Consider the following 23111-nt stretch of genomic DNA (forward strand, 5'->3'; position numbering starts at 1 on the left):
TTTCCGTCCGAGGAGCTTTAATTTTGTCCCTACTCCGTGCATCCAGGGGTCTCCTATTCCTGCTTCCATGTCTGCGCGGCCAATGTATTTTGTGTCGCCTTAATATTTATATTCTTAGAGTGCGTGGATATTTGTTGATGTTCGTGGAGGTAAACGTCTTCAAAAGGGCAAGTAAACCAGAGTCAGACCAGTGATTCAAAATTTAATGAGAGGCAGCCAGTGTTACAAAATGGAGTGCCTGTCACATTGCAAGGCTACAAGATACACGAGAAATGAATTCGACAGGGGCTTAGCCAGGCATCTCCCATGACTACTTCGGGTACATTGACCTATGTGGTGTTTTGAGTCGGGAAATACTGGACAAATGATTTTGTTCCACTGTATCCATTATGAGTGCATTGTAAGATGGCTACCGTACTTGTCATGATATTGACTTTCGTGGTCGTACTGCAGGTGTTATATAGATGACGCAAGAAGAGATTCTTTATAATTATTGCATACGCCGTGTACCAATTTCATGGAAGAGCTGCCGTTAATTAATTGTATCAACCTATGACTGAATATTTTTGTTTTGGGCCAAAAAGAAGATTTATTTTTGTGAAAATCAACGAAATCAAAAATAAAAGAAACGTACAATACAGAGTGATTGTAAAACTCAAGGCCTGTGAACGATGCGTTGTCTGCAAAAGAAAGTCCAGGACGTACAAGAGAAACAGAACAAAATTAGTAAAAAAAGGAGCAAAACAGTCCGTAGCCGAAAGTCAGGTCACAAGAGACACAACACGAGGTACCTGGTAGAACACTCGGCAAGAGGCCAGAGGGCAGGGTGCTTAAAACCAGCCACTCGCCTGTTCATATCGATGCCCAGTCTGAGATTCAACGTGCCCGGTACGCGACATCTTCTCCAAGTTAAGGGATCGGTGGTAACTGCCATCTCGATTCGCTCTGGGTCAGATGGGGGTCAGATGGGCACAGAAACGAGCGTAGTGTCCCAATCCTGTGCTGTCAAAGTACTGTAGATACAGGACTATGACTGCCTGTAGTGGCCACTGTGATTTTCCACGTTGTTTCTCTCGTGACAACAGTGTAAGGCATTAGCGAGACTGCCTCGTTTTCCATCCACCGTGCGAGAATATCGGGCACTGCCGTTCCGTGCTTGCAGGTCAACCTGGTTCAAGTACGGACCTTTTCGTAGTAATAACGACACTTTGCCATTAAAATGATCATGTGAGGACATGGAATGTATCTCCTGCTGATAATTCTATCGCATGGAGACTGGGATGTGATACGTCGATGAGCATCTCAAGTATATCACACGATGACATGCCTTGCGGTCTATTGGAACCTAATGAACACAGACACGTCATCGATTTCTAGTAATGGCACAATATGGTGTGCCAGGGACGCGACGTCGGCCAATGAAATACCACAAGGAGCTAATGACGATGGTTGTCTGGGAGCATGTCGATTTGGACTTGGACCTTCTACTTCCCTTCGTATGACCTCATGATAACGTATCGACGAAGCTGCGCATCTGTACCTCGTCAGATGGCCACGGTTCTCGAGCCCTTAATGCCCCAAGTTCTGTGTCATGGAACCAGGCCGACCTGATACTGTCATATATCAAACAACTTTGTTGTCTCTCATTCCTGCCTGAATTGTGTGATGTCACGTTGTTTTGTTGGCATTGCTTTTCTTTGGATTAGCCTACATATATACACAAAAAGGGTTTGCTCTCCTCCATGCCGTCGTTATGACTCCATCTCCTGTGTCCATGTTGCTTTCCCGAGGGTCAATGATGCACGCCAGTCAAATACTGGGAGCACAAGCGTTCTTGTGCCGAGTCTCCATCGATGCGATACATGACGTTGTTCGTACGATGACCGTTCGTATAGTTTACGACGACGGCGCCGCAGCGGCGACCGGTGCGGCCGCGCTCTTCGGTGGCACAAACACCTCGCCAGGCCGGTTGTAGTGTGCGTAGATTTGGGTTTTGCGGAGGTGGATGGGCGTGCCCTTGGCGGCGTCTGGGATGGTCTTTTCGAGGTTCTGTCAAAGGGTTAGCCGTGGGACACACACACACACAAAGTACGACGCAAGGCATATGAAGACGCACCAGCTTCTCAAAGACGCACTTGTTGAGCGTCCACTCCTCTGGTCTGCACTGCCACAACTGCTGGTTGTTGTTCTCGAGGCACTGCCAGTGCTGGCGGAACGACTCGAGGCAGTTCTTGTTGATGTCATCGAGCACGCTCCGCGCGCACCGCGTCACCCGCCGGCCCTCCTTGAGGCACTCGAACTCGCCCTTGCCCGGGTTGTCGTTCTTGCATTGCATGTAGTCGTCGTTGTACGGCTGGCAGCGGGCGCCGATGAAGAAGGAGGCAGACAGCAACGGCGCCGAGCTGGCGCCAATCTCCTGCACTTTGGGGATCGACTCGGGCAGCGCGGTGGTGTCGTACAGCACCTGCTGGTTGAAGCTGGACAACTGTTAGCACGATGTGGAATGCATGGACGCAGAGGACCACGGCCGGGGCCCCGGAGCCGTGATGGATGATGGATGGAATGACAAAAGGTCGCCAAAACATACGAGGGTTTACGGCCCGACATTTTGGCGGCTGCACCGTGGATTGGCCGTTAACCAAAATCAGAATCAATCAATAGGACGACAGATGTTGTCGTAAGAAGCGTGGAGATGTCGGTGTTCGTCGAGGGTGGACGTGAGGTTTGGGCCGGTTTTGTGCGTGTCGTCCTGTGTTGCGCGCAAAAGCTCCGGCTTTTTTGGCCCGCCTTTCTTGCACGGTGAGCCACTCGAGCCACCAAAGCCCGGTTCCGGGTCAGCACCCAATTACGTGCGCTCATTGGCTGTCTCCACACCGAGCCAGCCCGGCGGTCAACAGCCAATCAGAAGTCACCAGGCTGGTAGCAGCCCAGAGCTTAGGTGAAAGCGTGCCTGGCCGCGCCTGGCCGCCCCAAATTTATTTTTGCAGCGAGTTGCTTCGAAACAACGGCTCCCCAAAGCTCCCCCAGGCGCGTCGATTTCGCACCCGCATTCGGCCATTTGATACCATCGGACAGGCATCACGATCTATACTGCATCTGCATTGACGCACCGGCGATTAATTCGACGAAACCGAGTGTCTCGAGCGGCCCTCTTTGCAACAGAACGCGAGCAAAGGCAGCGACTGTTTTGTTGACGCGACGACACGCCTGCTTTATTTTCTTTTACCTGTCGATCATCTCCCAATCTTCAAGGCGGACACTCACAGAATCACAAACAACGAAACTGCCTCAACAGTCTCCGACATGTCGCTGTTCGGGGCCAAGCCCGCCACCGGTGGCTTGTTTGGCGGCAGCACGACTGCTGCGGCGTCCCCCTTTGGCCAATCGGCGGCGACGACCCAGCCGCAAACAGGCGGTCTCTTTGGAGCTTCGACACAGACGGCACAGCAACCAGCAGGCGGGCTGTTTGGCGGAGGAGCACAGCAGCAGCAGCAGCAGCAGCCACAGCTCGGATCGAGTTTGTTTGGCGGCTCCACGTTCAACACAGCCCAGCAGCAACAGCAGCAGCAGCAGCAGCAACAACAACAACAACAACAACAGCAGCAACAGCAACAACAGCTGCAGCAGTCTGTCAACCAGTCAAGTCTCTGGGGCACATCTGTATGGCAGCCCGGCCAGCCAGTTGCACCTCGTAAGTCGCAAACGCCTTATTCCCTGTTCCTATCCTCACCCTTTTGCTATATACTAATATGCTCCGGTACAGTCGAAAAGCCCATTCCCGACCAGATTGCTACGCTCATTGGCAAATGGAAGCCCGACAACCCAAACACCGTCTTCAAAGAGTACTTTTACAACAAGGTCGACGAGAACCGCGTCCCGTTCTTCCAACCCCAGGCCCACGAGAACCCCCGCGAGTGGGAGGAGGCCCTCCAGAACAAGCCCGCGCCGGGCTACCTCCCTGTTCTGTGCACGGGCTTTGATGGCCTGGCCACCCGTCTCCAGCTGCAGCGCCGCACCGTCGCCACCTTCAACGCCGGCCTGCACGAGATCAACACCAAGCTCGACGCCATCCTGTCGCAGCACGACCTGCAGACGAGCGTGCGCGCCCTCGCGGCACGCCGGCGCCACAACGAGCTGAGCAAGCGGTGCCTGGCGCTCGCGGCCAAGACGCAGGTGCTGCGCAATCGCGGGTACGCGCTGTCAGGCGACGAGGACGACCTCAAGCAGAAGCTGGCGGCGCTCGAGAAGACGATGCAGGACCCGGCGCTGAGCGCGCGTATGGAGGAGCTGTGGAGCCGGCTCATTGTGCTGCGCAACTATGCCGACGCGTTGCGCGTGGAGGTGAACAAGCGAGGCATCAAGGAGGAGGAGGGTCTCGGCGAGGAGATTGAGGCCAAGGCCAAGAAGGTGAGTCCTGCACACGAAGTGCACTTTTGTCCTGTTTGACCGTGGGGCCGTCTGATGCTAACTACTTTGCAGATTGTCGAAGACTACGAGAAACAGCTGCAGCACCTGAAGAAGGAGGTGGACCAGATCAACACCGACTTTGACGTGTGGCAGAAAGAGCAGAAGTAGGCGAGCGACATTCTTGCCAGCTACGAGTTACGACGCTGCTTGATGAAGGATAAAAAGGGGGCACTGCAGCAGAAGAAGCATTGGGACGGAAGACACAGCCTATGATGTGCGTGTCTTTCTGCTTTTGCATTTTGTAATCTTTTCTTTTCATGTTTCTGTTCGGGCTCACATCTGTATGACACTTTAAGGAATGTACAAGTTTTTTGTTCTGCTTTTGCTGGCTTACACGAGCTCGCAAATGCGGCTTTGGTGACGGGCGTCGAGACAGTAAAGAGAGGACCTTTTGATATTGCGTTGGTATTCCTACCATATATGGGATTGTCTATGTATATCAAGCATCACCCTGGATGCCCAAGTCTGCAGACCCACCCCAGTTCTAATTGTTCCCATTCCGTATTTTCATACATGGTGCATGCGTTGTGCCAATTATCCGAACGTAAAGAGTGTATATCGTACATGGCGTCGGCGAATTGTCGGAGAGCACGCGGCGAGGATGGCTTCATTTACAAATCGCTATGCCACTGGTCGATCCCCGGTTGCTTGGAGGATCCCGCCGCCTTTTCTCCCAGGGAAACCGCCGGCGTCATAGTCGTCATGGTTTCGCGGTTGTCGATTCGAGCTCAGCTGGTCGTTTACAGCAGCTTCCAGACTGTCTCCAGAGCAAAGGGGGCTGCAAAAGGACGAACGGTCAGCAAGGGTGCCACTGTGGCCAGCCAGTGGGGGACACCACAAGGAGATGCTACATACACAAGTACAGAATGATCGAGGCCACGACGAACTGGCGCATCGTGCCAGTGGCCTCGTTCTCGCCGCGGCGGATGTCCTCCTCGGAATACTTGGGGGCTGTGGATGGAAGACGTTCGTTAGCACGGTTTGCGGTGGTCTAGCGCATGGCAGGTGCAGTAGAGAATTGAAACGTACGTGCTGCAAACATCTTGATCAATTGTGAGAGGCGGTTGTTTCGGGAGTGACGGGTGGTTCGGGTTCGTTGAAGTGGTCGTCGTTAACGGTGTCGTCGGTGTCGTCAGTGTTGCGCCGATGCGATTTTCCAGATTTTTCGTTGGCGCACGAGTCCCAAGGCATCCCGCTGGATTTATTGTGGGTCTTGCCTCTCTGTGGCAGCCGCGCAACTGTGGACCACCCAAAGCCTCGTCAGAGGTGGCGGTACAAAATGATTCGGAGCATTCACTCAGATTTCAGAAATTCACGACGACGAACGCCTGTGATATTCAATTCATATGAGACACTGTTTAGGATAAGCTCATCCATATGCACTATCTTCTGCAGTCTTGTTTTCTGTTGCTCGCACTCACTGTCGTTTCTGCCCATCTTCTGCAAGCATATTCGTTATTTGCAGCAACTTTTTTCTTTCTCAACTCCCGTCGCTTGCTACAGTTAAACACCTTTTCTTTGGAATCCTCCATTTTGAGTACTGGAGAGCACGGTTCTTGGTCAAAGGTGTTGCGTTTGAGGCTCAGCGCACTGTACCTCAGTTCCTGCTATCTACCAAAGGCTGCCTACTCAATTGCACCTTCTGCAGTAACGGCGCTATGCCTGAAAGTACTACCACGTATCACACAGGTCATATGCTGCTCTTCTAAGATGTAACTACAGCCTCAGCCTCGCGATCGATTCTTCCACGACTGTTCTATCGCCACAAATGTGACGATGGTGTGGCGGGAAGGAGTCAGCCTCTGATTGGACAGTGTATTGCTTGGTGTGCCAATTGCTCAGTGCACGGCCCAGCAAAACCGACGACCTAAAGTACAGCGACAGCCGCTAAGCCGTCCGAGAATAACCGGGGCGCACTTGAACCACTTGCTGCTTGGAGTAAAAATGCCCAATTGGGAAATAACTACTGATGGGGAAGAAAACCTATGGTCTGGCCCGTGTCGACCCATTTTGCTGGAGATATGTGGAGCGTAGGAATTAGAGGTCGAATACAGAAACAAAAGCAGTAAAGGAAGATAGTGCAAAAGGCGAGGGACAAGTTTTGCGAGCGCTCGACAAAGGCCTCTGAAACAAAATGAGTAAAGGTGAATGAACGAGGGCGACAGCAGTTGCCATACCGTAAGGAGTACAATTACTGGAATCGGTGAGAATGTGAACCACTGTGAACCAATGTGGAAGGAGCCAGCGAGAATGGCCCGCTGCTCCCCGCAACTCACACTTTCGTATCATGGATGGGCGGACGGCTTCTTATCTCACGGAGCACTGCGTTGAAAGTGGCACACCGTCCCAGAAGCCCCTTTCCCTGACGTTTTTATGCGTTAACCTGTCTCGCTACGGCGGAACAAACACTTGTACTTCTGTATGGTCGCCTGGTGCGGAGTCTTGTCTGTCGCCTGCTCCTGCTGTTTGCGGAATGCGACGCATCGCAAACTGCCCGTTCTCGCAGTTGTGTTCTTGCCGTTTTCTGCACCTTCCGATTTCCATTGCTAATGTATTCGTAGTAGTTGGATCGAAATGGGCGAGTGGTAGTGCCTTTCGATCGCGTGGCCGTGCCTTCTCTCACCGTCTCCTCATGTCGCTGCCTCCTTCCCTCTCCGGCATCGTCGACGCGGTCAGGCTCGAATGCAGTGTTTTCTTCTATATTTACCGTCTATGTTTTGCTGTGAGCCAGCAGCCGCCGGTCCTCGGTCAACTGTATCGTACCAATCTGTCATACGCAACCCTGCAAGAGAGACACGGCGACCTCGTCAAGAAGTGGCGAATTGGTGCTGGCACATGTCATAGAGACCGGTCCCTTATGTACTTTACCCCTTCCTTAGCTTCTCCAATCTTTAGTCCTTGGCCGATTCTTTCCGCCTCCACAATAACACTACTCATTGATAATAATTTTTTTTATCTTTTATCTCGGTGGTTCCTGCTGTGTTGGCAGGCGCGTCCCTCTTTTTGCTCTGCTCCTTCCCTTTCCCCTCCATCCTTCTTGCATTTCTTTTCTTTCTCGTGTCCTCTTGCAATTTCTCTTCTGGTGATCTCTTTTGAGCGTCATCTTCCTCTCCTTTCCCCCTGGCAGCGTGCCTACTCCAATTTTTGCCCCCTCCCCTCACGACAGCCTCCCACCTGCATACAACGACGACAATGCTGAGCCGGGGACTTACCGCTTCGCGGCACTTACACCCCAGCCGCTTAGCACGGGCAGGCTCCAGACTGGCTGCACCGGCATCGACATTCTCCGCGCCGCGATGGACATGCCAGCAGTGTGTCCGGGGCGTGTCGAGCTCGTCGTCGAGCGCGGCTGCCGTCTCTTGGGCCACTTCCAGCGCTTTTGCCAAGAAGTATCAGGCCCTCGACACCTTCCAGCGTCGCCACATTGGCCCGGACCAGACCGAGACCGACGCCATGCTCAAGGCCCTCTCGCCGCCTGCTAAGAGCCTGGACGACTTCATTGCACAGGTTGTCCCGCCTGATATTCTGACGGAGCACCCCCTGTTCCCCAAGGCCCAGTCTGCTCGCGACGACCCGGTCACGCGCGCCATCAACGAGCCGCTGGCCGAGCACACCGTCAAGTCTTATGCCGAGGCTGTCTCCTCCGAGAACGACACGAAGACCAAGAGCTTCATTGGCGCCGGTTACTACGATACCCTCGTCCCTGAAGTCATCAAGGTCAACGTGCTTGAGAACCCCGCCTGGTACACCAGCTACACTCCCTACCAGCCCGAGATCAGCCAGGGCCGCCTCGAGTCCCTCCTCAACTTCCAGACCGTCGTCACCGACCTGACGGCGCTGCCTGTCGCCAACGCGAGTCTGCTCGACGAGGGTACCGCTGCCGCCGAGGCTATGACCCTCTCCATGAACATGCTATCTGCTTCGCGCGCTCGCCGCCCAGGAAAGACGTTTGTCGTCTCCCACCTCGTCCACCCCCAGACCCTCGCGGTGCTGCGTGGCCGTGCCGACGGCTTCGGCATTTCGGTCGTGACCGGGGACGTCACATCGGCTGGTTTCGCCGAGACGCTCGAGACGCTCGGCGAGGACCTTGTCGGTGTGCTCGTCCAGTACCCCAACACGGAGGGTGGTGTGGAGAACTTCCGCGGCCTGGCCGACCAGGTGCACAAACATGGGGCCCTGCTGAGCTGTGCGACTGACCTGCTGGCTCTGACTGTCCTGACGCCGCCCGGCGAGTGGGGTGCCGACATTGCCTTTGGCAGCGCCCAGCGCCTTGGTGTGCCCATGGGCTTTGGCGGCCCACACGCGGCCTTTTTCGCTGTCGCCGACAAGTACAAGCGCAAGATGCCCGGCCGTCTGATTGGTGTATCCAAGGACCGGCTTGGCAACCACGCTCTTCGCCTGTCCCTGCAGACCCGTGAGCAGCACATTCGTCGTGAGAAGGCTACGAGCAACGTCTGCACGGCCCAGGCCCTGCTGGCCAACATGTCGGCTCTGTACTCCATCTACCACGGCCCCGAGGGTCTGCGCGCTATTGCCGAGCGCATCATGACCGGCACCCGCATTCTCGAGCGCGCTGCATCACAACTCGGCCTCGAGCTCAAGCCCACCAACTCTCTTTTCGATACTTTTGTTGTCAAGACGCCTGGCGGCAAGGCCGATGTCCTACTGCAGGCCGCTCTTGACCGTGGCTGCAACCTTCGCAAGCTGAACGACGACGAGGTCGGTGTCAGCAACGACGAGGCCAAGACGCACGAGGACCTTCTGGCTGTCATTGGCGCCTTTTATGAGGCGGCCCCTGCCATCAGCGGCGCATCATCTGCCGACAGCCTCGAGTCGTTCTTGCAGAACCTCCTGAAGGAGGTCGAGGCCGGCTCCATCACGCAGACTACGATCCCCGAGGAGTTCCGCCGCACGTCCAAGTACCTTACACATCCTGTTTTCAACACCCACCACTCGGAGACCGAGATGCTTCGCTACATCTACCACCTGCAGTCCAAGGATCTGTCGCTGGTCCACTCCATGATCCCGCTCGGCTCTTGCACCATGAAGCTGAACGGCTCCGTGGAGATGGCAACGTTGCGCATGCCTGGCTTCAACCAACTGCACCCCTACGTGCCACGCGACCAGGCCACTGGCTACCAGCGCATTTTGGCCAGTCTGACGGACCAGCTGCGCGACATCACTGGTATGGATGCCGTGTCTCTGCAGCCCAACTCGGGCGCACAGGGCGAGTTCGCTGGTCTGCGCGCGATTCGCCGCTACCACGAGCTCCGCGGCGACACCAAGCGTGACATTTGCTTGATCCCGGTGTCGGCCCACGGTACCAACCCCGCGTCTGCTGCCATGGCCGGCATGTCTGTCGTCCCCATCCGTTGTGACGCCAAGACCGGCAACCTGGACCTCGCGGATCTGGAGGAGAAGTGCAAGAAGTACGCCGATCGGCTGTCTGCCTTCATGGTTACCTACCCCAGCACCTTTGGTGTCTTTGAGCCCGGTGTTCGCCGCGCGTGCCAGCTTGTGCACGAGCACGGCGGCCAAGTCTACATGGATGGTGCCAACATGAACGCCCAGATTGGCCTGTGCTCGCCTGGTGAGATCGGCGCCGACGTGTGCCATTTGAACCTCCACAAGACTTTTTGCATCCCTCACGGTGGCGGTGGCCCGGGCATGGGCCCAATCTGCGTCAAGGAGCACCTTGAGAAGACTCTGCCTCCCGAGTCCGAGTACTTTGCAGCCGACGGTGATCGCCAGGCCTTCCCGCCTGTCAGCAGTGCGCCGTTTGGCAGCGCCAGCATCCTGCCTATTAGCTGGGCCTACAACCTGCTTATGGGCGCCGACGGTCTCAAGGAGGCCACCAAAATCACGATGCTCAACGCCAACTACCTGCTGAGCCGCCTCAGCCCCCACTACCAGATTCTGTACACAAACGAGAACGGCCGCTGCGCGCACGAGTTCATTCTCGACGTGCGGCCTTTCCGTGAGTCTGCCGGTGTCGAGGCGATTGACATTGCCAAGCGTCTGCAAGACTACGGCTTCCACGCGCCGACCATGAGCTGGCCTGTCGCCAACACGCTCATGATTGAGCCCACCGAGAGTGAGAGCCAGGCCGAGCTGGACCGCTTTGTGGATGCGCTGGTCAGTATCCGCAAGGAGATCCGCGCCATCGAGGAGGGCCGTGTGCCCCGCGAGGGCAACGTGCTCAAGATGGCGCCGCACCCCGTCCACGATGTCATTGGCGACAGTGCCGACAAGACCTGGGACCGGCCGTACACTCGCGAGCAGGCCGCCTACCCGCTGCCTTGGCTCCGCGAGAAGAAGTTCTGGCCCGCCGTTGCCCGTGTCGACGACAGTACGTGACCTCCAATTCCTTTTTGTTTCTTTCTTTCGTTTTGCTAACAAAATTGCAGCGTACGGTGACCTGAACCTCTTCTGTACGTGCCCTCCGGTCGAGGATACCACCGGCGAGCAGTAAAAAGGCCTCGTGCCTTTCGTTTTGGTTTTTGACCATCTTTTCATTTGCACATATATTGGCTATTGCGGCTTTTTGATTTATGGCGTTCAACCGGCTTGATTTTTTTTACTGGATTAGCGAGGGTTTCAACAACATGATACTTTGCTCTTGACTAGAATACAGCGAGTATGATACTTTACTTGTCTCTGTTCTCAGGAGGCTTACTTTGATTTTTTTCAACACATATCCCCTTCCCATCGAAGGAGGAGGACCATGGATCTATAGAAAACCACACCTCAAAAGGGGGGCGTTCTCAACTTAACGTCTGCATAGCAAAAGAGAACTTTTGTCTTTCGGAAAGATTTTGTCGTTGTGTTTATGATTTATGCTTTCAGACGAGTTCCATTATTCCGAGATGTCACGGCTGGAATAAAAAAAATTACGATCTATTTTATACCCCTCACCCAAGCGCGACTGCAGTACCATTTTCTACCAGTGAACACATGGAGTCACGAGTACTTTTTGTATATTTCGTATTTTGATGTTGTACATAGATGCTGACGTAAAAGTATAGGGTATGGATGTTTTAATATATACAATCGAAGTGCCCCCTTTCGCCGCCATTGTATGATTCGTCGGCGTGTCTCCTTTGACGGTTGAAAACGTTGCTCCTGTTTCTCCATGTATGCGTTTTGTTGCCCGTCTGGACCGAGAACTGTGTGGCTTCGGTTAGACGGAACCGTGCTATCCGGGGTCTCGAATATCCCACCAAGGGTATGCTTGCAAAAATGGTTCATTTATAGACCCGAGCTCTCTATTTCTTCGGAACGAAAGCTGGTACTGCCTGTTCCGGCACAGGCCCCAGCGGTCGCGGGGGGTCTGGCCGCTTCTTTTTCTCCAGGATGCCCACCTGTTGTCGGTTAGACCATGCTCAATACTCGAGGATGGGAGGAGGGCACATCGACGACTTACCATTGACAATATCCGCCATGCCGTCTTCGTTGGCTGCGCCCCGACACCAATCCAGTACTTGGCCCGCGTAATGTCCAGCTTGATGTCCTTGTGTGCTTTCGGCGGCGGCGCGCCGGGACGCTGGTTCATCGCCTCGTAAGGGTCGCGCCGTGGTATCGGGTCGTATGTGCCGAGCACCTCCATGGGCCGGCTCCTGAGTGCTGTCCGTGCCTGCGACACAACAATGTTGTAGATGGGCTGGTTGGTGCGGCCGAAGCGCGCAAGGCGGATTTTGATGACCATTTTGTGCGTCTGCGTGTGAGGAGTGAGCGTTCGAGTCGAGCAGGATAGGGAGGTGAGTCAATTGACGGGAGAGCCTAAGCCCTGGACAGATATCTTCGCGTATATCGCGGTTGCGGTCGTGGTGTCGTCAATGTCGCCGGTCACGTTTGTGCGTTTCGTGGTCGTGCGAGCATCGAAAACTCCCGATGCCCACGAAAAATGCTGCGATGGGCTTTCGCGCTAAGATGATGATTAATCACCATTTGCTTAGTCATTTAACGGGCCACTTTTGGAAGCTTGGAAATCTGCAGGGCCCTGCCAGTGACCTGTTTTAGGGGCCTGCATGCTCGCTAGCGTCCCGTTTCCCGGCAATGATGTCAGGCACAGTCTCCAAACCATCGTCCATTCAAACTCTCCAGTCCAAGGCGTGCAGACAACGCAACCTTGCAGTTTCTTAAAACGCGGCTAAAGCGTGCAGAATCATGGTCGTCTGTCTGCAAGTAAGTGCTGAGCTGCTTAAACCGGAGTTTCGTCTGCCACACCTGTAGCACCTGTAGCGAGCTTAATGGTCGCACTTGCCCGTAACCGCTCGTTATACGTCATATGACTAAACGGATTACAGCGGCCACCCACCTAAGGAAACTCGACAAAAAAGTGTACTATTACGTCGTTCAAAAGGGCAAGAAAGACTGACTGAACTCCTTCCATTCTTCCACTCGTCATTTTGCCCACCTTCCCCCACAATTGTATGCTCTGACCTTCTCTTGTCTTGCTTTTCCGTTTCTTACCTTCACCTTTTCCTACTTTGCCCCTTTCCTAGCTTCGCGGCAACGTCGATATTCATCGCCACAATCCGCCGTCGATGCCGCGGACACGATCCCAATGGCATTAAAGGTATGTGTGACCGACCCATGACGCTGTCTGTCCTCGACATCTACGACAGCCGAGAGGTACCTGTTTACAGGAACGTTGATGGTACAGATTTAGACTCGTGGTCCTTGCCCCGTCTCCGAGTTCTTCCGTTTTTGCTCATTTGCATATCTGTTTATATTTGGACATATTCCTTGTGCTTGTCGATAATGTGGCCTTGCAGCTAACTCTCTTGTCCCTTGTTTAGACGATCTCTGCTAAGGCGGCTGCAGCCTTGGACAAGGAGTTGATGAGCAGCGGTGCCTTCAGCATTGACCAGCTCATGGAATTGGCCGGTTTGTCGGTCTCCCAAGCCGGTGCGTGAAATCAGATAACTTCGATCTTCGCACATTGCATGTCCTTGGCGGTGATACTGCCATGCAATTGTCGCCGAATTTCCATGAATCAGCCCCTTAAAGAAGCAACAAAGCATAGCGGTTTTGTTCGTGGAAATTTTGCTGCTCAAACGGGATACTTCAGCTTGCATTGGAACCTTCAAATTAACTAGAATGACACACCCAGTTTACCGCGTCCACCCTCCATCCAACGGTCGCCGTGTCCTCCTTGCGTGTGGCCCCGGAAATAATGGTAAGCTTGCACTGTCATTGCATATGCTTGCGGAACTGGGAAGGTGGTTTAACGGGTATAACTTAGGTGGTGACGGCCTCGTTGCCGCAAGGCACCTTAGCCATTACGGGTACCAGCCGACGGTGTATTATCCAAAGCGAAGCTCAAACGAGCTTTACCACGTACGTGAACGGTTTAGATTTTCTTTTGTCTGACGATGTCCACTTCCAACCGTACTTGTCCTGTGCCACATTCCCACACCCTCGTTGGATCAGCTGTCCTGAATATGACCCGCACTCCGTTATGGGTATACATATTTATTGATTGTCTATCCGTGTTTGTGATATGACGCTGTTGAGTTCAATGACAGGCGCTAAGTGTTGGATGTTGATATCGTTATCACCCCTTCGGGACCTTTTAGTACTCCCACTCCCCCCTACTTTACCGTCGTCGTTCTTGATTTCTTCGGCCATGTTGTTGTGTAGCCTCGCCGCTGTCGCTCCGATTCGTTCTTGCCTCCATCTTTGATTGTCAACGTACTGACTGGCCGGTGCATAGCGTCTGGCGAAGCAGCTCGAAGACTTGAATGTCCCTTTTACCGACGACTTCACAGCCGCCCTCAGTGCGACCGACCATGTCGTCGATGCAATCTTTGGTTAGGTTGAAACCTGCTTCCTAGGTGAAGCTCGGCTATGAAGACGTTGATACAGACTTGCTGATTTCGGTTCAAACTTTATATGATCAGGCTTCAGTTTCTCCGGAGAGGTCAGGGAGCCATTCCCGGCAGTCATAAAGGCCTTGGAGGACACAAAGATCCCCGTGACATCGGTTGATGCTCCGTCGTCGTGGAGTATTGAGGACGGCCCGCCAGAGTCAGGAGTTGGGAGCAAATTCCACCCTGCAGTTCTCGTCAGCCTTACTGCCCCCAAGCCCCTCGTTAAGCACTTCAAGGGCCGTCACTTCATCGGAGGAAGGTACGATTCACTCACACTCATCCATTGTTGTATGGTCGTTCTTCGTGTCCCTTTGGAGATCGGACCAGGTGCTACTAGGCACGGCGGCACTGTCCGCAGCCGTATGATTGAAGAACCTGACCCATTTTCCTTCTAGGTTTGTTGCGCCGTCCATCGCCTCGAAGTACGACTTCGATGTCCCCCAGTACGAAGGCATCGATCAAGTCGTCGAGGTGGGTAATAGTTTCTCTGTCGACAAGAAACTGTAGGGCTGGGGGCCAGAACGAAGCCAAGTGTACCCAATGACGATGGTGGCTCCGCTGATCATATAACCTGACAGCCCCCGGTTTGGCTGTTCGGACAGACGGGACTTGGACAATTTCCTTCCGGCATCTCAGTCACCTCCATCCTCGTACCGACAGGACACTTCACCAGTGGAGGATGGTACTCATGGCAGAAGGCGATATAAGTCAGGTAGATTTTCCCGCAGGCTGGGCAGTCAGCGATGTGCTCAGTGCACATTAAAACTGTCTTGGACCCCGCAGAGAATCCGGCCAAGGGGAAATATTGAGAAGACGTTGCTGGCAACTGAAAGTTGGTTCGTCGCCCTTGACTGATGCCTTCCCCGTCCCTTCTGTTGTCTGTCGTTGCCGGCCCTGGCTGGGTTGCTTTCGGTTCCTTTTGTCGTCTCCTGAATCGACGTTGTTTTTGATGTCCTCGTCCCTTTGTCGCTGTGGTTCGTTGGAATGGCTGATGTGACGATTGTTTTGTTGATGACGAACCGACGGTGTCGACTGGTCTGTGTGCTGTGCGTGCTATGGTGACTGCCGCGTTGTGTTTTCGAATGTGCTGATTTCCAACCGGGTAGAATCCACCCAGCGTCCTGGCGGGTGTGCTTATTTCCCTCTCGGCTCGGCACCTATTCGACTCTGTTGCCCGTTCTCCGTCGTGGGCGGGGCAGCCGTATCCCCTTGTTTGTTGCTGATGGACACGACTGAACTGATGGGAAAAATCAAATCAAGTCAAAGTGCAAGATACAACCTGGGTGTCGGATGCTGGGGAGCGATGGGCATCAACGGACGATTCTCTCCGGCCAAGGTGTGGCTCGTTAGAGAGATGAATGTGGCTCCTCCCCGGTTTTTCATCTGGCACGATTTGCTTCCCGCGTCTGGCTGTGGCCCTGCTTCACTTATGCTCCTCTTTTTCATGAATTTCTGCTTCTCCTTTCTTGTCCCTCAGACACTCCCGCCTACCTTTCAGCGTGCCCCTGCTATTTTTGCCTCTACAGAGGCAACCCCCCTTTCCCTCGATGCACGTCTTCCTGGAACTAGCAACGGTCGTGTGGGATCTTGCAGTGCAAAGGCCACGTGATGCAGAGATGACGTTATGGGTTGTGCTGTAAGGCGTTCTAGGTGCCAATGTGTTACCGGCCGTCGTTTGCCGTGTTGTTGCTAGTTGTTGTGGCTTTCCGGGTATGTGCTCGTTTCTTGGTCGCCTGTGCCCCTTATTTTGCAGGATGGATGGCTATACCTGCTGCCTGTCTTGGTAACGAGGCCTGTCTGCAAGCCGTTAGCCTGCTGCTTGTTACCTCCCTCCCCTCTCTGATGTTGTTGATCCTGCTTTGCCCGGTGTGGTTGGTTGATCTGTGCTTTGGTGTTCACCCAACCAAGGTCAACTGCGGCCCGGCGGAGAAGTGTGGCGAGAGGAGGCATACTGTAGCGGCGGCATAAAGAGGTATCGAGGAATCTTACAGGTGGTACATGGGGCGTAAATATGGTTCAAGAGAGAGTGGTCCGAGAATGGACAGGGCTGAAAGAGGGAGACTAAAGTGCCCCTTCAAAGTTGTTCAAGTCTTGAACGTCATATTCGGAGGCGAGGGGCAAAGACGTTGGAAGACACCAGGAACAGCCACCGGGTACACCCACCCGGAACACACACCAGGAACACCAGAGACCAGGAACGCGAGCGTGCTTGCCACATTGTCTGCAAAGACCTCCTTCCTCGCCCATGACCCTCTCTATCTCGCCGATCTATCACTACGAGAACGGCCTATCCTACCTAGAGGCGGCGGTATGTCCTGCATCGTCCGCCAGCTGCCGAAATGCCTTCTCTCCCACCTCGCTGCTTTTATTTTTAATTTTTATGGCCCGAGGGCCCCTATGCTGCATACTAAGACCCTGTATGAATGTACTGAGGCCCAAATGGAAGCGGAATCGAAGGACACCCCATTCACCCACACTTTGAACAGCACAAGACAACACGCCGGAGCAAATGCTCCTTCTCGTGTCTGATAGGCCAGGCGCAACTGGGGACGCTGACAGGGCGGGCTTGATGCGGGCCGGAGAACAGAACGTTTTGCGCTTTCTGCGTTGCGTTCTTTTGTCGTAGATTGGGTATGACGATCGGGATGGTTTTGTCTGCTTGTCGGTTTTCTTTTTGTGTGCACTTTTGTGGACATCGTTTTTCCCTTCTCGTCCAAATTGTCTCCTTTCTCTGCAGTGATCCACAAATACCGAAACGCATTTATGTATTGTGCGGACAGACGCGATTCCGCCATACGAACGGGATGGAACTGCATTCGACTGACTATATTCATAAAGCCTCTTGTAAAACTCATCACGTCGTATTGTCATACTCCGTACTTTGTCACAGTCGGTCGTTCTTGTTCGTCTGTGTCGTATTGATACTTGCGTCGTTGTGTTCCCCGTGGTTGTCGACTCCACCAAGTGGTGTTGGACTGCGCGTACGACGTACCCGTATTTTTTGTCAGTAGTTGCTGTGCTTTGTACGACCCGCGCAAAGTAAACGCTTGCAAGAGTTGCGGAGTTTTTTTTTGTCTTTTCTTTCTTTTTTTGGGGGGTGTGTGTATATACCTGTTTCATGGCGTTTTGCTTTGGCTCGGTGCTTTTTTCTTCGTTATTCGGTGCCGATTTGCTTCGCTTACGCTTTTGCATGTGGATGTGGTGCAGCTTAAACTCTGAAGGGCAGGCGGCATCCTTTAACTCTGCGCCAGTGGAACTCTCTCCACTGAGCCCACTAAACTCAATAAACTCACTAAACTGCACCCACCCCCATCTACACTCCAAGAAAAGCGTCAGAATAACGAAATCGGCAACAGCCATAATGCCAGCTTTCGTCATAACCCTTTACCATCTGCAGTGCGCAGTAGTCTCCACTCCCTACCGATGCCCCTGGTTAGCAATATTGGCGCCACAGGCCTTTGCATTATTTTCCTAGCGCATTCCGCAGGCCCCGGTTCATACTTTTCGTCCATATGTGTTCAGACGGCGATGCTTTCGTTTTTCTTTCCTTGTTTCTTATTCAGTGTTGTCGTTAGTTTCGTAAGTTATCAATGCTTTATCCCCACAACTCTGCGAGTGTGTCCTTATTTTTGAATCTTCCTTTCCCTTCCCTTCCGTCGATTTTGACATCTTTACTATAAGCACTCCATTTTCGCCACCATTTATGTGTCCAACAACAACCTCCCGCCTTACCCGTCCTTCACGCTTGTCCGCCCGGACGGGTCCATGTTTTTGTGTCCCGGCTGCCGCAAGCGTCTGTTGACGGGCACGATATTTCCATCGAGATTTTGCAGGACACTCGGGAACCCATACTGCAGCTGATCAATCAGATTGAACCGAGACTGCACCGACTCTCGCGTTTCAGAGCGGGATTCACCATATCCCCGCTTATTTCTACTTTTCGTCTGAACTCACCGGATGGAAGGTCCATAAGGAAAAGATGCCCTGAACTTGGGCTCCTTGGCACCTCGACAGCACAGAATGCATAACCCCCACCTTCATGGTGCGGCAGTGATAGCAGATAGCATGCATGTCTACACCGTCGGTATCAAAGGATGGGCTCGACGTCGTACATCTGTAGCACCGTGTCGTTTCGGCCGAGAACGACGTCCAGTATGTCTGTCATTGCTATTCTACCTGTGAAAACACCGCTCTTTGCGGCTCCCGGCAATGGCCACAGGCTGGCGGTGTGGCCTAATGTCATGGGTCGTACGGTTTGCACTTCGTTTTTATTTCTTTTCACAAATCTTCTGTTTTAATGGTAGATCCCCGGGCCAAGGTTCCCGAGGCGTTGGAACTGTCACAGCGTGACAGGTGACAGTATAATAGACAAACAAGCAAGGCTGCCAATTCACGTCATTCTCTGAGACAGCTAACGGCGTCTAAGACGGCAACGGTCATTGGCTAGAGAACGAAACGTCACAAAAAACCTGGCCAAAAGGCTCCCGCTAATATCACTATTTTCAATCGGCGGCCAGCACGCCACCACTGCCCCACGGTTTTAAGAAACTGGAAAATCTCGAAAGTGCATTGAAAAGTGGATATACGCCGCTGTTCGAGACCGAAATAACAAGTCGCCTCGGTCGCCGTGGTCGCCTAGCATAGAAGGCAGGCCCGGATGTTGACAAAACTTTTTTTTTTTAAAAAAAACAAACGAACAAACGAACAAACAACCCCATACTGCTGGAAAGTGGTTCGATGCCAGTTTTTTGTTGAAAATTGTCAGAACAAAACTTAAAATCAAGGAAGAGGCAAACACAAGAAAAAATAGAAAACCAGGCTCCAGGATACAGCAAAGGGACGCCGCCTCGGGTGATTGCAATGAATTGCAATGAGTCCCATTTCCTGCTTTCAGAATCCAAAAGACGGGACTAAGACTGACAGGTAAATAACGACCGTTTGTTGTGCGATACATGGATACATGACGCCGATTCTTTTTGTTGAGAAATTCAAAACAGGATGGATTCGCAAAGTCCTGGCAGTTCACGTGTCCCCCGAAAAGTGAATAAGCTCAGCAGCCACACATCAACGACAGCTCGACGGCGTATTCTTATTTTGTTTTTTAAAGCTTGTAGTTGTCCCGTGTTGGGTGAAACGGGCTCCAAAATGGGCTAGTTCTCGAGGATTCCAAGACGAGCAATGCCGGTGCGTTCCTCGTTGCATTTGCCGCGGCGTGGGGAAAGACACCAGGTTTCCGCTGGGAGTGTTTTTTTGTTATTTCCCTTGTTTATTTACGGCGGACTCTACCTTTTGGCGGACGTCTTGCTGGTTACCAGAAAAGTTGTCTCGGTTGTGCCACCGAGAAATCATGACGAAACTGGCCTAGAACAAAAGCTTGGATATGTTTCTCTCCACCTTTGTCACATTGCCACATTGCCACAAGAGCCACACTGTGGCCAAATAATGCCTTGGCTGGCCTGTTGACATATACTATTGTCGATCTAGTTTTTGGGCGAGGGCCGTCCCAGGGTTCATTCCTTAATGTCGCCGTTGTAAATCCTCCCTCAGGCCAGGTAAGGGATAGATAATTCATTACTCAACAGAAGTACGGACTTGCCAGCTTTTTTCAACTTGTCAAACATGGCAGCCTTGACGGCGAGGTTCTAGATCTCTTCCACAAGCATCTAGAGCCACCAAGTCAAAGATTGACGGCTTGTCTCTTGTCAACAACAGTCTTTCTTAGGATATTGAGTGCTTGCCTACATCCTGATAACGGCCGTGGCGACATACTTGACGATCGAGAACGGGCCAAGGCACTCAGTGGTTGTGACCAGACAGAAATTATACACGTTTGAAGTATTTGTCTATTCATATGTTTAACAAGCTTCAGACGAGCTGAGTCTGCATGGGAGCCTGGAGACCCTTTTGTCTTATTTTATTCATAATTTCCTCGTGAAAATTGACTTGGCAATCAAGACGGATGAGGCCATTTCGTGTTGTACGTACTGAAGGCAAAAAAAGTGACAAAAACAGACATCTATATATGGATATCTTGCGAGGAGTTTGAAGACAAAGTAAAACGAAACCGGCCAAAATTGAATCGCTCTGGCCTACTCTACAGTACATTCTCGACCTTCCCCCTATTTCAGCCCGTCTTCCACTTTTCATGACTTTCTCGTCTGGCTTGGCCGGTTCATGAGGTCTGCGAAAAAGGCCGTCATCTTCTCTGTGTCAACGTTCTCCGGCGCCAGGGATGCACCGTCGACGCCGGTTCCTGCACCCGCACCGGGGGCGGCACCCCCTGCTACACCGGCACCGATGGCAGACCCGTCGGGGCTGCCCGGTTCTGGGGATGCCGAACCATATCCATGGCGGTTCTACATAAGATGCAGAGTTAGCATGTGAATCCTTGCGTAGTAGAGTAGAGGCAGAGGTGTGCTTACCTTGATCCGCTCCAGCATATCGTCGGCGTCGACTTGGATGCCGCCGAGGTTAAACTGCACAGGGCCAATGTGGCTGCTGATGACCTCGGCGGGATCGTCCGCGTTCGCCAACGCATTGGAGCCGCTGCCGCTGCCCATGGAACCGTCCCGGCGCTTCGACTCTTTGGCCTCCTTGTCGCGCTTGGCCTCGTCCTTTTGGCGGAGCTGCTCGAGCAGCTTGAGCTGGTCGCCGAGGAAGAGCTGGACGTCTTCGGTCTCGACCTCGAGCTGCTGGCGCCGACGGCGGCGGCGGCGCTTTTGTGTGCCGGTTTCGTTGTCGTCTGCATCGTCCTCGTCGTCCGCTTCGAGATCCCCGCCTGCCAGTGCCAGCACGTCCATGCCCGGGTCGCGGATGGCACGCTCGTACTGTGACACAGCCGAGTCGTGGTCCTCGTCGTCCTCTTCGTAGTCGTCGTCGTCGTCGGCGCCGCCAACGGGTTCCGGGCGATCGCCGCTTCTGCTGCCGTTGGCAAACCCGTTCTCGCCCTGGCCCTGGCCCTCGAGCGTGTACTCGTCCCGCTCTGGTGGGGGCGCGTCGTCGAGTGGTGGTGATCTTGTCCGCGTGCCGGGTTGCTGTGATGCGTCGTTCTTGGCGTTGGTGCCGTTGGCATGGCCTGCCGCCTGGGCCTGCACAACGGGGTAGGGCCGTTGCAGGTCGATGGACCAGCCCGCGCTGACCTTGTCGACCTCGAAGCCCTCGCGCACCACCAAGATCTTGGTCCACGAGTCCCAGTTGGACGGCACGACCACCTCGGTGCGCTTGATGACCTCGGGCTTGAGCGGCGGGCGCTTGAGCAGCGATGTCACGCCCAGGCAGGCGTGGATGAGCGTCGGCAGCTGCGAGGGCACGTTGGGCGTGGTGTAGATGAGCGAGGCGCCGTGCTTCACCAGGACCGTGCGCAGGTACTGCAGCACCAGGTCAAACTCGTCGTCTTTCCAGCCCTGTGTCTTTTCGAGCACGTCCGTCTTCTCGGCGTTCTGGCACACCACGCACAGCGGCAGGCCCAGTGCGTCCTCCCACTCGCCCGGCCCCGGCGGCAGCGCGTCGCCGCCGCCGTCGCCACTGCCCCCTCCACCAACACCGTTACCACTGCTGCTGCTGCCGCCGCCGCCGCTGCCGCTGGTCCCTGCGGCCGACGCGGTGGTCGTGCCGTCCAGGTTGCGCGAGCCGCCGCGGCCGCGCTCGCGCCACTGCTCCATGACCTCCTCCAGCGCCTCCTTGGCGGCCGGGCTCAGCGACACCAGCACGGTGCGCAGCAGCAGGATCCACTCGCGCAGCTGGCGCAGCCACCGCCACGGCTGGGCCCAGTCGAGCAGAATGACAATCAGCGTGTTGGGAATGGTCTCGGGCGTCAGCAGCGGCTGCAGCAGCGCGCTGAACGCGGGCGACGGTTTCGACAGCAGGTACAAGGAAATGCGGGCGAGGATGTCGCCGTCCTGGTCGGCGTCGAGCACGTCGTAGTACGTGTAGCCGAGGGCGAAGTTGTTGGCCACCGGCGCGCCGCCGGGCAGCGTCGGGTCGCCGCCGCCGCCGAGGTTGGTCGACGACCGGCGGTCACCCAGCGACGTGAGAAACTCGCGCTGCGAGTCGACGGTGCCGCCCAGCACGAGCAGGTTGCGCTCGGGCAGCTTGCGGCCGCTGGCGACGGAGTCCAGCATGGAGTTCCACAGGTCCTTCTTCGGCTTGCCAGCGCTCCCACTGGTGCCGTCAGGCCCCGCCGCGGACGCAGACACGCTTGCATTGTTGCCGGAGCCGGCCGACACGGAGGTGTAGGTGGAAAAGCGGTTTGTGTTGGCCATGTTGCGTTGTCGGTGTGGGAGACGAGGAACGTCGAAGTAGGATGGGTCGTTGTGCCGGTGCAATGGAGAGCAAGAGCGTGCTCGGCACGTCGTGGCGTACGTGCTAGCGTGCAAGTAAAAAAAAGTATCGCGACGTAGAGCTGTCGTCGGGGGCGGACTGAACGACTGAACCACTGAACAACGCGTATCGTGAACAGACAAAAATGGTGTCGGAAATGGGTCAGGGGAGAGCTAGTCAGGAGAGGTGCCGTCTAGCGTGTCACGGCCAGTGGCGATCGGCAAGATTGAAAAAGTCAACAGTCGACGGCCGACGTCGTGCAAATGCGCTGGGGTATCGTCGGGTATCGTGGGGAGTGGCGCTCGTTCGCCTCGGGGCCGCCGGTGCTGGTCGTCTGTTACCAAAAAACCGGCAAAAGTGAAGCGATGTTTCTGATTTTGGCGTCACTGCACCCATTTGCGGTCGCGTTATTGGTGCAAAGGGGGCCACCAGCCAACGGCTCTGGACGGG

At 54.3% G+C, this 23111-nt stretch overlaps 7 protein-coding genes across 7 annotated transcripts; 3 read left to right on the forward strand and 4 right to left on the reverse strand.

The window, feature by feature from the left end:
• Window positions 1-1896: 1896 nt before the first annotated feature.
• On the reverse strand, window positions 1897-2607 carry SPSK_02743 (NADH dehydrogenase (ubiquinone) 1 alpha subcomplex 8; the record flags this gene model as incomplete). Its single annotated transcript, XM_016729610.1, has 3 exons — window positions 1897-2049; window positions 2117-2477; window positions 2588-2607. 3 exons carry the CDS (start codon window positions 2605-2607, stop codon window positions 1897-1899), a joined length of 534 nt encoding a protein of 177 aa, XP_016588802.1.
• Window positions 2608-3303: 696 nt separating this feature from the next.
• Window positions 3304-4575, forward strand: SPSK_02553 (nuclear pore complex protein Nup54; the record flags this gene model as incomplete). The annotated part of the gene is made up of 3 exons (XM_016729422.1): window positions 3304-3691; window positions 3764-4407; window positions 4480-4575. 3 exons carry the CDS (start codon window positions 3304-3306, stop codon window positions 4573-4575), a joined length of 1128 nt encoding a protein of 375 aa, XP_016588803.1.
• A 3084-nt stretch (window positions 4576-7659) lies between these two features.
• Window positions 7660-10939, forward strand: SPSK_02189 (glycine dehydrogenase; the record flags this gene model as incomplete). Its single annotated transcript, XM_016729064.1, has 2 exons — window positions 7660-10816; window positions 10875-10939. The coding sequence occupies 2 exons, from the start codon at window positions 7660-7662 to the stop codon at window positions 10937-10939; spliced, it is 3222 nt and encodes a 1073-aa protein (XP_016588804.1).
• Window positions 10940-11732: 793 nt separating this feature from the next.
• SPSK_02818 (mitochondrial ribosomal protein S16) lies at window positions 11733-12172 on the reverse strand (the record flags this gene model as incomplete). Its single annotated transcript, XM_016729681.1, has 2 exons — window positions 11733-11828; window positions 11891-12172. 2 exons carry the CDS (start codon window positions 12170-12172, stop codon window positions 11733-11735), a joined length of 378 nt encoding a protein of 125 aa, XP_016588805.1.
• Window positions 12173-13033: 861 nt separating this feature from the next.
• Window positions 13034-14849, forward strand: SPSK_02371 (NADHX epimerase; the record flags this gene model as incomplete). The annotated part of the gene is made up of 7 exons (XM_016729243.1): window positions 13034-13045; window positions 13269-13377; window positions 13583-13648; window positions 13715-13809; window positions 14186-14282; window positions 14373-14601; window positions 14738-14849. 7 exons carry the CDS (start codon window positions 13034-13036, stop codon window positions 14847-14849), a joined length of 720 nt encoding a protein of 239 aa, XP_016588806.1.
• Window positions 14850-16031: 1182 nt separating this feature from the next.
• Window positions 16032-16292, reverse strand: SPSK_10490 (uncharacterized protein; the record flags this gene model as incomplete). Its single annotated transcript, XM_016736884.1, has 1 exon — window positions 16032-16292. The coding sequence occupies one exon, from the start codon at window positions 16290-16292 to the stop codon at window positions 16032-16034; it is 261 nt and encodes an 86-aa protein (XP_016588807.1).
• A 4193-nt stretch (window positions 16293-20485) lies between these two features.
• SPSK_02312 (dynein light intermediate chain 1, cytosolic) lies at window positions 20486-22603 on the reverse strand (the record flags this gene model as incomplete). Its single annotated transcript, XM_016729184.1, has 2 exons — window positions 20486-20698; window positions 20765-22603. 2 exons carry the CDS (start codon window positions 22601-22603, stop codon window positions 20486-20488), a joined length of 2052 nt encoding a protein of 683 aa, XP_016588808.1.
• Window positions 22604-23111: the final 508 nt, after the last annotated feature.

Source organism: Sporothrix schenckii, assembly GCF_000961545.1.
Source record: "Sporothrix schenckii 1099-18 chromosome Unknown Cont43, whole genome shotgun sequence".
In the NCBI taxonomy this organism is placed as follows: Eukaryota; Fungi; Ascomycota; class Sordariomycetes; order Ophiostomatales; family Ophiostomataceae; genus Sporothrix; species Sporothrix schenckii.